Source organism: Dermacentor variabilis, chromosome 7 (assembly GCF_050947875.1).
Source record: "Dermacentor variabilis isolate Ectoservices chromosome 7, ASM5094787v1, whole genome shotgun sequence".
NCBI lineage: Eukaryota > Metazoa > Arthropoda > Arachnida > Ixodida > Ixodidae > Dermacentor > Dermacentor variabilis.
The window spans coordinates 158019389-158033684 of record NC_134574.1 but is presented as its reverse complement, the minus strand read 5'-3'; the positions used below and the strand labels follow the sequence as shown (position 1 = coordinate 158033684).

At 45.4% G+C, this 14296-nt stretch overlaps 2 protein-coding genes across 3 annotated transcripts in view; one reads left to right on the top strand and one right to left on the bottom strand.

Moving 5' to 3' along the window:
- The window catches only part of LOC142588268 (uncharacterized), a 40238-nt gene extending 38912 nt beyond the window's left edge, over window positions 1-1326 (bottom strand). The window contains exons 1-2 of the mRNA XM_075699842.1: window positions 1264-1326; window positions 1081-1126 (exon numbers count right to left, since the gene is read on the bottom strand). Of these exons, the coding sequence (XP_075555957.1) occupies window positions 1081-1126; window positions 1264-1273 (56 nt within the window). The 5' untranslated portion in view covers window positions 1274-1326. The remainder of the gene's footprint in view (window positions 1-1080; window positions 1127-1263) is intronic.
- An 859-nt stretch (window positions 1327-2185) lies between these two features.
- Ccdc85 (coiled-coil domain-containing protein 85) overlaps window positions 2186-14296 on the top strand; it is a 26416-nt gene continuing 14305 nt past the window's right edge. Inside the window, exons 1-6 of one of the 2 annotated variants that reach the window (XM_075699836.1) lie at window positions 2186-2290; window positions 5374-5674; window positions 6575-6826; window positions 8362-8704; window positions 10710-10789; window positions 11898-12068. In XM_075699836.1, the coding sequence (XP_075555951.1) occupies window positions 5423-5674; window positions 6575-6826; window positions 8362-8704; window positions 10710-10789; window positions 11898-12068 (1098 nt within the window). In that variant the 5' untranslated portion in view covers window positions 2186-2290; window positions 5374-5422. Of the gene's footprint in view, window positions 2291-2329; window positions 3065-5373; window positions 5675-6574; window positions 6827-8361; window positions 8705-10709; window positions 10790-11897; window positions 12069-14296 lie in introns of those variants that run through there. The other variant, XM_075699837.1, reaches the window with a different exon arrangement.

Genomic DNA, 14296 nt, shown 5'->3' with positions numbered 1-14296 from the left:
CAAAGGCTCATCCCAGCAGGTTCCGATAAACTTCGTTGTCCCAGGACGGCCCAAGTATGGAGGAGATGGGAAGGGGGAGGTAATGAAACCCGTGACGCCACAATAAGGTAAAAAAAAAACGATCTATGAAGATAAACAATTTTTTCCGCGTAATGAATAAGAGTGGAGTTTTGAAAGAAAATGTAACCAGGGGAGGTATTCTGTAGTCCACATATAGTGGACGTGTTCATTTCGTCTGCTGTTGAAGTTCTGATTGGTTCGGCTGGGCTGCGCGTCCGCAGCAACCAGGCGCCACAGCCAATCAGCACTTCAGCAGCAGACGAAACGGACATGTACACTAGGTGGACTCTTGCAGAATACCTCCCCAGTAGCCATCTAACGTTGATCTTCCTGTTTCTCTTTAATCCGGGCCCTCCATATCTTTATCACTGTCACTTAATATTCATCATTATTCCTTTAAAATGTGAAAACATGTAAAAGAACCTTTGTTCCTAACACTTAGTAGCCTGATTTCAAAATGCAACATTTACATCGATGTCAGTTCATTAGGTTCGTTACTGCATTTAAAGTACATATTTTTAAAAAGGTGTTGCCTGAGCTAAAGCTTTCTTTTAATTGTGCAGGTGGTGCTGTTGCTGCTGCTGATAATATCGAGACGGGCAGCATTACAGCCCTTCACCACAGAATGATGATGATCCTACGGTGATTTTTCCTTTGTAACGGGTGGGCGCGGCTCTCAAACCGAGCAGTACACTGTAGAACCGTGCTGTAGACTATCTAGCGTAGGTTATACTGTACGGCGCCGGAATTTCAGCGCGAAATTCAAATGTGGGAGTTTCACTTTCATTGTTTTTTCTTACAGTAATAAATCCAATACGGTGAAATTTACAAACATTGTATTTTGAAAGAATACTTCATCAGTCTAGAATGAGTCTAGACTGACTTAGTGATTCAAATGGTGTCTCTTTATGTCGTACAATGTGTACACGAGTACAATACATGTGCACCAAGCGAAATTTTAGTCGAACTGAGCGGCATTTACCGCGTGATCGACAGTTGTATAATGAATAGAGTACTCACGCTGACGCCTGTGACAGCTGCGACTGGGACTGCTCAGTAGATTCCGCTGCAAAGGAATTCGAGAATGCTCATTGCACCACCCAAAGTACACGGTTCGCAATTACAGGCACCTCAAAAAAATAACGAACAGGAGCATTTATTGTATCCAGAAGTGGCGAATAAATTGATTTAAAAGATACTTACAGTCGTCCATGGCATCGGATGGGCCGCCGCTCGCGGCCGCAGCATTCAGGCACCGGCACCTCCTCCTCCTCCTCGTCTTTGACGCATCAAGTTTGGATTGTCGATTTTTCAAAGCCTTTATTGCGCATGTGAACGTGTCAAAATAATCAGAGGTCCGCGAGCGATTTTTTTTAAGCTTTCCTCGAAAAGGTCCGAAACGCTCTTTGACCGCTCGATTCCGTTGAAATTCATTTTTGAAGCTGGCACGCGCGACGCTCCAACAGCAGCCGGCGAACGGCCGTCGTTTGAATGTTTCGTGACGCGTGTCCCTTTTGCAGCTTCTTGACGAAGCGGCCACGAAGCCCGGTTTGTGATTTATCACAATCTGAGGCTTATGTTGGACGCTCCAAGGCCGTGCACTTTGCTCGAGGCGTGACCCCAAGTCAAATTGCCGGGCGCGCTCGGAACGAAAACAAAAACTACGATCGAAAAAGAACGCCGCCATCTTTGCTATTCATTGTAGTGGGCTCCCTCCCTACAAAAGTCACCTTGTCTCAGAAAGAACAATTTTCTGCTGCTTTTATTTGTACATAAGTAGTAGATACTAATTTAAAAAATGTAATAATTTTGTTTCGAATTTTGATACGAACATACAAGCGTCAAGAGGCAAATGTATTTTTTAAGTCTCAGTTGCAAAACTCTTGTTCCAAATTCAACCATTTTTTAAACCAAAAACTGACCATTAAGAGATTAAAGCGCCATCTATGTGTATAAATATAGATTGTTTTTTGTGATTTTAAAAGCAAAATGTGTGCATTGTAACTCTTCGCGCTTTTCTACGGTTCGCGAGCGTTTGTAACTGTGTGGGCCGAGTTTCGAAGCAAAGTTCGTGGTTAGTATCGCTGCAGAACCACGTGATGCTGCACGCCGGATAGAACAGCCGCATACCTTCGTTTTCGTTGTTTACTTTTCGTTGCCATGTTGACCGTATGTAAATACACGAATCGGATCGAAAACCTCACGCAACCGCGCGACACTTTGGAGACACGTAAGTCACGTGGAGCTGTCGATCGCCGTTGACCGTCCGTGCACGCTTCTGTAATCGCTGGCAGCGCGATCGTGCTCGAATTAACAGTCTTTTCGTTGTCGTGACACGTTGTTGTAGCGGCTGAAAGTTCGCTTGGCGCGCGCTGCCAGGCTTTTTCGCGCTCGCGTAGCAGTACCTGTTGCGTCGCCTTTTGCCAAGAGATATCGGAGCACGTGCTGCCGTATGAGCTTCGCACTTTATTGCGATCTGTGCCAAATATTTCGTTGTTGCGAGCCGTCCGCGTGTCGGGTGGTGTGTCCTGGAGGCCGCGCCGAAAGCGGTGTCAAAAGTTACTTGCGGGGCATAACCCCGCCGCAACCGAGTTCGTCGAAACGAGCGAGCGGGCGGGCGGGCGGGCAAGCGTGCGTGATCGCTTTTTACTTTGGTTTGTTGATCGTTACTGTTTGAAACACGTACGACGACGCGCCGCTGGTTTCGCACGCTCCCGGTCTCCCTGACCTATTTGGATTTGGCAACTTTGGTGCACAAGGTTTTGAAGAAGAGTGTGTTGTCGCCGACTGCGACGGAGCTGCGGAGGTAAAAATAAAGAAGTGCGAAATAAAAGCGACACGACTTGTGCAATTACGCGAAAAGCCGGCGGCGGTGCCACAAGTGCGTAGTACACGAGTACGCGTTCGTCGCGAACCTGAACCTAGGTGACCCGTGCCGTTCGATGCGTCGTACGCGACCTCGGCGCATCTCATTTTTGCTGGTGTTGGCGACGGCTGCTCTCAGGTCCGTACGAAATTTGCCTCGCCCGATATGACTGGCTCGCTACTCGCGCGTATGCAGTTCTGTGACATCAGAAACGCTTACATGTGTTGAAAGTGCTGTAGAGAGACTGATAATTTCTCTCTGTGCTATCCGGATGAGTGTGGCATGGAATTGACAGAATTGGCTGCATGCAAGCCTCCTGGGGTGCTGGCGAGACTACATTTTTACGAACTTTGGCATGCGTTACGCTGCGCCCAATGCGCATGCGCACTAACGGTAACTGTATGCTAAATAATCGGTGACCGTGCGCGTCGCATTCGGAAACGCTGAATGACAGCGCCAGCAACTACAGTTCAAGAAGCCACTACATATATAAGACCCTTGATTTGTCAACTACTTTCGTAAATGAGCAGAAATTCTGGTATCAGCACATGTGAATGAATGGAAGCGCATGCTTTAGCTGACCATGTTAGCAACAGTTTCTGATCTGAACAGTTTGTTGTCCGCGCGTGTTGATACTGAGGACGGCATGACTTCTGTTACTGTGGGCACTGTGCTGAAACTTCGTTCCAAGCAGGGTAATGTCAGGTAGTTGTTGCTGCTTCAAAGCCACAAAAGTTGTGATGCCTTTGTGAAAAAATAACTGACAAGCTGAACTGTGATAACAGCCCATTCTCACTTGATGGCAGCTTATGTTTGATAACTTGTAAAAGTAACTCAGTTAGATTTAATGACTAAGCTTGATTTCAGTGTACTCACCTCCAAGAGAAGCGAGTGACAGTGCAAGTGGCTGAAAGGTGCATTTCTGCACATGAGCAGAGCCGGACAATTTGAGACGTCCATTGATTGACTGACTTTTAATCTCAATCAGTCGAACATAAGCAATCGCTTGGCACAGGTGACTTAACACGGTGGCACTGGGAATACACCCTTCCATTGCAAAACACATGGCTCGTTTCAACACTCGGCCACAACAACTACATTCAGAACTGCGGTGTACTTGTAAATATCAGTGCACATTGAGGCACATGTGCGGCTCAAGTCAATCTGGAGCCCTCCATTGTGTGATACCTTAAAGGGGCCCTGAAGCACTTTTCAACTGATCCTAGCCAGAATGGCCTCACTATTAAAGAGCGTCATCTCGTGAATTTCACGGCACAAAAGTTTTTCGCATCCTTCAACTGTGAGTGGAGTCATTGCTCAAATACCCGGCTTTGTCACTCTTTTTGTCTCCGCTAGCATGCTGCAAGCTACACAGCAGACAAGCCAAGAGGGCAAAGCCCGGCCAAAAGTTGTCACGGCGCCCCATGGCAGCCTATGCAGCATGCCCTTGCCATCTCAGAGGCCATGCACAGCAGACACAGCTATGCACAGTGCAAAAATGAAATGATATTTCTTTCTTTTTGAGGCCTCGCACACATCTAATTTTTATTTGTGCAACTCAAAATTAGCGATTATGCATTACTGGGAACACTCTAGCGATCACGAAATCAGCCTGTTGTGTTGGTGGGTCCAGTTGCTTTTGATCATGCTGCAGAAGCGAGAGCAAGCAATTTTTCACTGTGTTTGACAGGAGATAATAAATTCCCTGCTGCATGCAGTACAGTAATATTTGGTTCCCATGGTCATAGCAGCCTCAACAACAGATCAAAAACATTTTCTTACTATGTTCAAAAAAGTGTTTCAGGGCCCTTTTAACAGCCCAGGTGGCTATGTACTCAATCATTCACTTTAGGGGATGCGTTTACTTTTGCATCACTCAACATTTTGCAGTCACTTCACTTTATTCATAGGTGTCATGTCAGCACAGTTGAGGATTACATAACATGGAAGAGATGTTCGTTGGTAGCTGCATCGGCCACCACTCTTTTCGTCAAGTCCACTTCCATTGGTTTGGCCAGTCAATCTTTACAGATTGAGTGTTAGATGATAGGTGATAGGCAATAAACAGTGATGCAGAATGTTCCTCTCAGACCATACAGCCAGCTCTCATCGTGTTCTCTTTTTCTTTACCGACTGACCAATTGACAGCTTTTAGCTCGATGACATGCGCACAACCATGCTGGCATCACATTGTGCGAAGAAGAAACTGGCAAAGTCCAGAGAGGAACATGAGAAGTCTTTCTTCTTTTTTGACTGCCTCACTGCGCACAGCCCTGCCATGGTTGGCAAAGATGATCATCACAGTATTTTGTACACGAAGGGCATGTTTATTTAAAATTTGCTCACAATGGGGTCAGTGGCAGTTCAGGGGCCCTTTTAAGTTCCATCTACACACGGCATGCTAGTCCGTGTTGATTGTGAGCCTTCTTTCCCGTCTACGCTTGCAGCAAGCTGCGGCTGGTAACTAACCACCCTGTCGTCAGCCCCAGACCATGAATGATCCGGAACACAGCCAAGGGTCCGGACGGTTGGGACAAGCCACCGGCAGCGGCCAAGCCTGCAGGTGGCCCAGAGCCACCACAAGGCATGGCTGCGGTGGCGACACCTAGGGGACGACCCAGCAACGAGGAGCTGCTGCGCAAGCCGCCCCAGGAGATCCTCCGCTGGCTGCAGAAGGTTGAAGCGGAGAACCTCAAGCTCATGTACGACCATGGTGCGATGATGCAGGATGTCAACCGCCGCATGCAGGTGAGCGAAGACAAGTGGGACAAAATGGTGATTTGGGCTAGTTGATTGATGTTCATGTCTAATTTTCTTTAAAACTCAACAACAAACACGAGAATGTTGGAGACGAAAATGAAACAGGGCAAGCGTTTCACTGGCAACTAATAGTTTTTTGCAGCAAAGCTGTTAAGGGGAGCTCTGCAGTGGTTTTCATGCGGCAACTGTGAAAGCCAGCAAACTGCTCTCAGACTGCTTTGCAGAATAACATAACCACTAGTGGCTGACTATGAAAACATTTATTCAGTCCTCGTTTCCCAAGTTCACATCGTTGGCACTCTCTCAGAACTGTGGTTGTTCTCTGTGCCTTCCGTTACTGTTTGAGATTCCTTTCTCCATCACCTTGAAGCTTTCTATGATGGTGTCGAGCAAAAGCGCACGCCATGTATTCAACATCCACGTGCACATTTTGCAGTGATGCTCTCTTAATGCACCTCAAAGTGTGATGCAGTTTAACCTACTAAACAACACACTTCATCACAAAGCAGATAGGTACATACACTGGATTTATGCCGCGTGATGAGCATGATCACAATTCGGTAGGACACCTTGACAATGAAAATGAAATTATCCATTGGACAGTAACTAGTGCTATCTAGTAGTGGCTTGCAAAAATTAAACAGCACGCGGGCTCTGATATTGCAACAGGTCACAACTGCAATCTCGGAAGCCTTGCATGTGGTAATGTACGTGACGCTTAGTGAAACATTTTTCCCAAAATATTTGCGTTCCAAAGTGGGGGTCTGGTCCTTAAAAAAGGGCGGGCCTTATCTGAATAATTACGGTATCTGACTCGGGTCTTATTGCGCAAGCATTGTCTGGTGACTTTTCTAAGCAGTTCATTTTGAATGGTGCCTTTCGCCTCAGGTGCACCTGATGGAGATCCGGCAGTTGCGCGAGGTGAATGAGCGGCTGCAGCGCGACAGCCAGGAACTGCGCGATCTCTGCTGTTTCCTGGACGACGACCGGCAGAAGGGGCGCAAGCTGGCCCGCGAATGGCAGCGCTTCGGTCGCTACACAGCGTCCGTCATGCGCCAGGAGGTGGCCGCCTACCAGGGCAAGCTGCGGGGCCTTGACGCACGGCAGCAGGACCTCATCCGCGACAACATCCAGTTGAAGGTCAGTCGCAGTGCTCAAGTTGTAGGGCAAATCCACGCGCCCCATGTATTTCACAGCCAGATTGGTTGTGCGAGGCCATTGACATTAGAAACCGCTGATGATCTCGAAATGCATTGTTTTGATAATGCTTTATTTTTCGCTGCACCAATTCGCACAAAAATGAAGATAGACTGCTATTCATGGCGTCCATACTGCGGAGCGCATGATATGATCTGGCTGTCTCGCATGCATTGCAGCGGCAGCCAGGAGTGGGCTCTGAGTTTAACTCGCCTTGTACCACAGCTCTTGATCGTGCTACAGGTTTGGCAGTGGTTGTCGCTTGTTGGGAAAGATAAAATTACGACAGCGGTTTATTCTGCCATCCACCGTTTTGTGTGCAATAACTGAAGCCGATGTTTGTGCCACTGGCGGAGGGACACACTTGGGCCAGGCAGCCAACACAATGAGAAGCTGGCTGGCTGGCTCCCCGCCATTGTGCCGGCCATTAATCTTGTGCAGGGAAACTACCATTTTTCGGTAACCAGCATCCGGAAAACAGCAGACAGCAAGGCACGGTGCAGCGTGGCTCTACAGTTTCAGTAAAACCTCATTCATTTAGATTTCACAGGACTGAAAGATATGTCCGAATTAACCGAATGTCGAATTATTGAGGGTATCAAGAAAACAATTATAAAATGCATACACTATGTCAACAAACTTTTATTTACTGAATGAATCAGCAAATCCTGTTTCTTTTTTGCACAAAAGCAGTGTGGAAGCTGCAATTCTCGTCTCATAGCGCTTGCCGCGGCGAAGGCTTTGCGACTTCTTTTACAGTGCGGCCGCGGCATGTCTTCATCTGAGATGCTTTTCACTACCACGCGCACATCGCGATTATTTTTTTCGCCAGTGTAGCCAGGTCGCTGCCCATAGCGATGTAGACGGTGCTCTTCATCCTTGACAGCTTCACACAGAGTAAAAAAGAAACTACTGTTTGCCACAACCATTGCAAAAGAAACCACAGCTGCTGTCAACGTGATCATGGATGGCGACTATGCAGTGTTGAGGGCATGTGGCCAATGCGTTATTGGCTATCGGATTCGCTATCGGAAATCCGCTATCGGATTTTTATGTTTTATTTTTATAAACAGCTTCTTTCAGAGCCACCTCAGTGATGCGTTGGCAGAGTTGTGCAAGTCCAATACTCTGTCCGTCACGCTCTCCATCTGAGAAATACCTATAAAACGGTCATTTTCTGCATGCATTCGATTTTTCGGACGTTTTCGCTGTACTTGGGAGTCCGAAATATCGGATGTTGACGGTAAGTAAAGTTTTGCCATTGCACAACACACCATGGCCCTAATTTTGGAATGAATGGACTTAGGATAAATGGGCTTTTCGAGCTGGATTATTACAGTCTGTTGTAATGAGCACTGGCTGTATAAATGGAACCAATATGTCAAAAGTACAGCACTTGGCATTACGAAAGTGACAGGTTTCCTGCTTAGCTTTTTCACAAACTGACAAGGTTCATCAATTTCTGCTGCCCCTGCCAGGAACTCTGCCTCTACCTGGATCAAGAGCGGTCGCAGACGCTCTGCACAAACTGCGGCGGTGTTCTGCCCGAGGGTCGACGTGATGATGGCGATGGCAGCTCGTCCTCGACCATCACCACTCAGGATGAGCTTCCTTCCCCTTTGCCTTCTTCCCCACCTCCGCGACCCTCACCATCGCTGCCTCCTGTGCCTTCCAGTGGCATACCCAATGGCACGGCGAACGGCCACGTACGACCGCCCTCCGCTGTCCCAAACGGAAGCCGGCTGCCCAGCCGGAGCCAGCCGCCCATGAGAACGCCTGCCATCAAGGAGGCGATCCATCGGCATAGAACTGTCATCAATGGTGAGAGCATTTCTCAACATCTTGTCGCAGCGGAACGACGGTGAAATGGCAGACATGCCGCCGCTGGTAAGAGTGGATAAAGTGCCTCTCACTAGGTTTGGCCGTTTTAAACAGACAGGCGCAGCGCATTCTTCACACACTGATGATTTTTTCTGCAAAGCTTTACATGCCTGCATGCTCGTGTAAACAGCTGAAATTTCAAGCCACACGCCGTGATGTAAACGCAGTTCTCGTGACTTTGGCAAATCGTCCAATGAGGAATGTGCAGTGCTGCCACCGGAAATGTGCCGCACAGCTAAAAGGGAAGAGAAGGGGAAATTTAAAAAAAAAGAAGAACAGAGGTGAGGCACATCACGTGAATGTGATGCGGTTCCATGCCTCCAGTATAGGAGAAGGAGGGAAAGGAATGTTGCCTGCGGACGCTACTCGAGGCAGAGAGTGCTGCCGTTGGGAGTCGCACTTGCCTCATGGCGGTATGGTAACCAGGCATTCAATTCCTTCTATCTGCCCCAAATATAAGCAGAATTGGAAAATTATGCCGGTAGAACTATCTTTAGACAGTGTTTTAGAACTTCCAGTGTATGACTAAAATATACATTGGGATTTGGTGAGGTGCCCTTAAAGAAGAATCTAACTTCCATATTGGACGCACTTGCACCCAGAATGGAAATTTTTAGTCGACACACACAGCGGCGAGCATGACCATCAATCGTTGAATCTAATCTCACTGCTCCAGTCTGTCAAATATGTGCACGTGCCTCATTGTACGATCTAGAGCAATTGCTGGCTCTTGAGCAGATTAGAGATTGTAGAACTATATTTGTATCACAAATTGCATGAAGTACTTTGTTTTGTGTCTGTGTGTTCTTTTTCAGTCATGTTTTATAACATCAGTGCACAAACTAGCCCACTGTCAGTCTTTTCCATTTGAGAGAAAGGGAGGAACTGCCTTAAAGGGACTGACAACCTATCTTCATGGTACCTATTTTTTTAATGCAATGGAAAGCTTACTGGTCACAGTGTCTAATTGGGAAGTGGTAATGTGGAAAACATTGTAGAACCTTTTTTATCAGAATTTTTCTATCTGCAGTGAGGATGTAGTCGTTCACTGGAAGCATGCTGAAAACGGTGATAGGTGAGCACGATAGCTATTATATGGCAGCATTAGTGGGAGGCAGATATGTGGGGCCGTAACTGTGAAAAAGTATTATTTGTTCATCAAGTCAATGTTCCTGTGATTCATATTTTCTGAAGTGGGAAAGTATTTCTGCAATAATAGCTTCGTGTTTTCTTGGTTTCCTGTCCAACTGCTTTGGTATTTAACCACAAAAGATGAAACTACCGGTAACGAATACGAAATGACGCTTTTACCCGGATGCGCAGTTCAGCGTGCTGCTGTAGCCATGCGTGTGCTTTTGATTTCTGAAGCATAGCATAAAGCGCAAGTGTCTAATAATATAGCAACTGCAATTTTAAGCAGTAATTATGTTATACTTAATAACAGCCAACTTACGTACAGTCATCTCGTAGACTACATCTGAAGTATCAAAATTTCACCGCCAGGCCTCACCACTTACTGGTTTTTGAGACTTCCTTTGCCAATTAAAATTATAATTCCTACTTACATTGCAAAACAGTGTGCTGGATTGTATCACTGTAAGTCGCGGTCATTTCGTTTCCATCAAGGTCTCGCAACACATTCTGGCAGTCCCTTTAATGACATTCTCCCACGAACACTAATTCCATTTTAGTATATGTTTACAACACAACCTGTATTTCAGTTTCTTCACAGAGTGCATACTGTTTATCATGACTTGCAGTCATGATAATTGCTTTGTTCAACCAAGTTGCACACATGCTTTGACTGAATAAAACATCGAATAATTCATTAATTCACTCATTTCTGGGGAACAATTGTGTCTGATATACCAAAATATGGCTGCATAAAAGCTTTGCTTGTGCTCTGAAGTATCGACCAATAACCTTGGCATTTCTTTTTTGGCAGAGCAAGTCTTGCGGTATATTCGGAATTTGGAGAAACGCATCGAGATTCTGGAAGCTGAGAAGGGCATCGTCAAAAACATTGTAAGTGGCCTTTTATTTTTTTCCTTGTACACTATGCAGCCACTTGCAGTATGACCATTTCATGTTACCTTTAACATTTCACTTAATTGGATCTGCTAGCATTTTTCTGAAACACTTTTGTCTATGGCATGCTGATTGAAAGAGTAACTACTAATATGGAAATTAGTCCAGCATCGCCACATTTAGAAGCAGAAGTGCTAGTAGATGTGTTAAGCCAGTGCAACAGAGCACTGAACTGTCCTTTCTCGCCTTACCTGCTTAGTAAGTGTAATGGAGTATCTCCTTATAATAGTGCCGGGCATATGAGGCGGTAGCACCACAGGGCGGCGCCGCCTCCAACCCGGTGTGCCCATATGTTAGCATTGAAGCTTGGTGCATTTTTCTTTCCTGTTTGTTCCTTGTTCACGCAAATAGTGTTTACAAAAACGAGCCTGATTTACTGATATCGTACGCCTTGCCAGCAGCCCTGCAGACGCAAATGTGAAATGCTCCACTGTGGGTGCTTTCTGCAGAAAGTTTGTCTTAACAGAATCGCCCTGCGATGTGTGATCACTGCTGGTTCTTGTGGATCCTGGGCAATGTGTTCGCCTTCATTATCCGCTTGCAGAGGCGAGAATCCTCTAATAATTGTTTCTGTAGCGGGAGCCTTGCAGGTTTTCACATTAACGTCAACGCTGGCATAGTTGTTTGTGCCCACAGAAATGCCATTTGCTTCTCGTGTACCTAGCAGAGTCTGCTCCTCCAAGTCTGCTGACCTGGGCCTCCTAGTGTCACTGGCGGCTGCGAAAGTGTCCAAGTTGCATGTCCAGTTCAATAATGAAATGTTTCAAATTCAGAATGATTGTATAAGATGTGAGAGGGGACAGCAATGTGGTTTGTGCTAAGCAGATTTTTTTCTGCAACGGGTCAGTGAGAAACCGACTGAATGTTCATTGTTAAGCCTATCCAAAAGTTCAGCCTAATTGGGTTAGCTTTAACAGGAGTCTACTGCAATTGGAGATTACCGGAAGAGACCTGTGTCCTGCAGTGAATGCAGAATAGCGTAGGATGATTGAAGCTTGTTCAAGTGACATTATTTAGTTTCTTTTTTCCACCGCATGTAATGCAGCCTCATGAGGAAGTTCTGCATAAGCCACCACAGCAGCCGCAGGGAGGGCTCGACAAAAAGTACCAAAGTGGAATTCCCCGTGCCCCTCAATATCGGAAACCTGAAGACACTGGTCACATTCTGCCGCCACCCGTGTCACACGGCACTGGCAAAAATACCTCAGATAACACGGTCAGTACATTTATTTATTTGTTTATTTATTTGTTTGTTTATTTATTTATTTACTTACTTATTGTACTTCAAAGGCACTCAACTGAAGGTCTTACACAAGGGAGTGGCAGGGGCAATAGCGAAAATAATCTAGTTTCGAAAGAAAGAAAATGTAAAAGCAGACTCTATACAGTGCAGTATACAGGATGTTTCAGCAAGCACATTCAAAAAATTTTTTTTAATTGACTGTGCCAAATAGCACAATTCTAGCTCATGAGCTGGTCTACTCGAAGAGGCGGACATTACTTGAATGAAAAATTGAAATGCATCATCAAGTAATTAACAAAAATTCACTAATTCAGTTTTCAACTAAATTACCATATCGCACATTGTAATTTACCAATTCTAGCAGGTGCAAGGCATATCCACTTGAAAGCACTAAAGTAACTGAAATGCCAATGCATTTCTCCAAAAAGTTCAGGAATTATTATACCGAAATTTGTGTCATCCTGAGAATTAGTTTCAAGTTGATCTGCCTTGCCAACTCCCCGGCTAGAATTTGTAAATTGCAATTTGTGCCATAAGGTAATTAGTTAACAAATTAATTTGTTAATCTTTGTTAATTATTAGATTACCCATTAAAACTTTTAATTTTATTCTTGCAAGTAATGTCCACCTCTTCTAGTAGACCAGCTCATGGACTGGAATTGTGCTATCTGCCACTGGCAACCTTTAAAAAACTTTTGAAAGAGTTCGTTGAAACACCCAGTATTACGTTACGACGACTGTCAACAAAAACAAATCTGAGAGGAAAATAAAGTAAAAAACAAAATATTAGAACATTACAACAGTAAGCAAGGTTGGGGAAATTTTCAAAATCAGCTTTTGTGGCAACATGACATCACACGCTGTTATAGTTGATATTGGTGCAGGGGAATGAAGGACCATGCATAATATGATGTATTGCATGGGATACGTCTCACTTTGAAAGTATGATCGCGTCATGGAAAAAGTAATGATGCAAGAGTTGAATCTTAACGTTGCTTCCTTTATGTGCCAAATAGTTCTCAAGTGGATGGTCTGATGAAATCTCGTCTAAGAAAACAAAACAGACGGCGACCGAGATGAACAAATTATTAAAAACTTGACATTTCGTCCCCCCCACTGGAGCCTTGTTCACAACAAGTTCCTTAGTATGAACAAGGCTCATATGTGGAGGCCAAGACTAGTTCATTGTGAACAAAGCTTCCTTGTGAAGACCTAAGTTTTTAATAATTTGCTCATCTTAGTGGGCGTCTGTTTTGTTTTCTTCTCGAACTAGTTCTGCCTGTTAAAACTTGTTTTGAAGATGCCAGCAAGTATTGTATTTACTCGAATATAGCGCGCACCTTTTGCCGATAAAACGGGTTCCAGAAATTGCGTGTGCATTGGAATATAGTACGACCCTAAATCTGTGTTACATTTTCGCCATTGGCATTTCAAAATGGCTACCTCGTACGCGCTTCAAGCCTAGCTGCCTCCATGTGCTGCAGTATGTGTGCTTAGGCAGTGCTTCCTTTGGCTTAGGCTAGTGCACTGTCCGTTCTCCCGTTTTCTGTTGGCTCTATCAGCATGAAAGTGCCGACTGCAAAGACATGCCAAGTTCATCACGATGCCGCAATTAAAAGGAAAGTGTTCATGTGTACGGAGACGGATGGAAATCTGACCGCATCACAGGCGTTCGGAGTTCCCAAAACTTGCATGCGGTACTGGCGCAAACAGGGGAGCCGTTTTACACCAGCGGCTGCTACGTACGGTACTGCTGCGCTGCCCCTATCAAGATAGAAAGCATCTATGCACACCGTGTTGTGTTCTCGTTACTTAGTTCGCGTTCAAGCGAGAGGCCGCACAAAGGTCAATTCCCTCGCTCCTGCTACCGCACTTCCTTGCTCCAGCGTTATGATGAAGTTTCTGCGGTTATTGAGTGAGACATGTTCATGTTTGCTTGTGCGTGTGTGTCACCGTGCTTGTTAATTTTGGTAGTAAGCGGATGTTTAAAAGTTTATACGGCCGATAAAACTACTATCCTTACTTTTCGTATAGCTGTCTACTAATTTGCTATCTTAATCGATGCTTTGCCTTTCGGGCGACACTGCGACTTTTTTATTGGAACCTTAGCGCGTTGGGAGTAATTCTTTGTTTTTTCCAAATGAGAGAAAGTTGTATTTCTGTGTGAAAGAATGAGGTGTATGGTGCTGTAAAGGACTTTT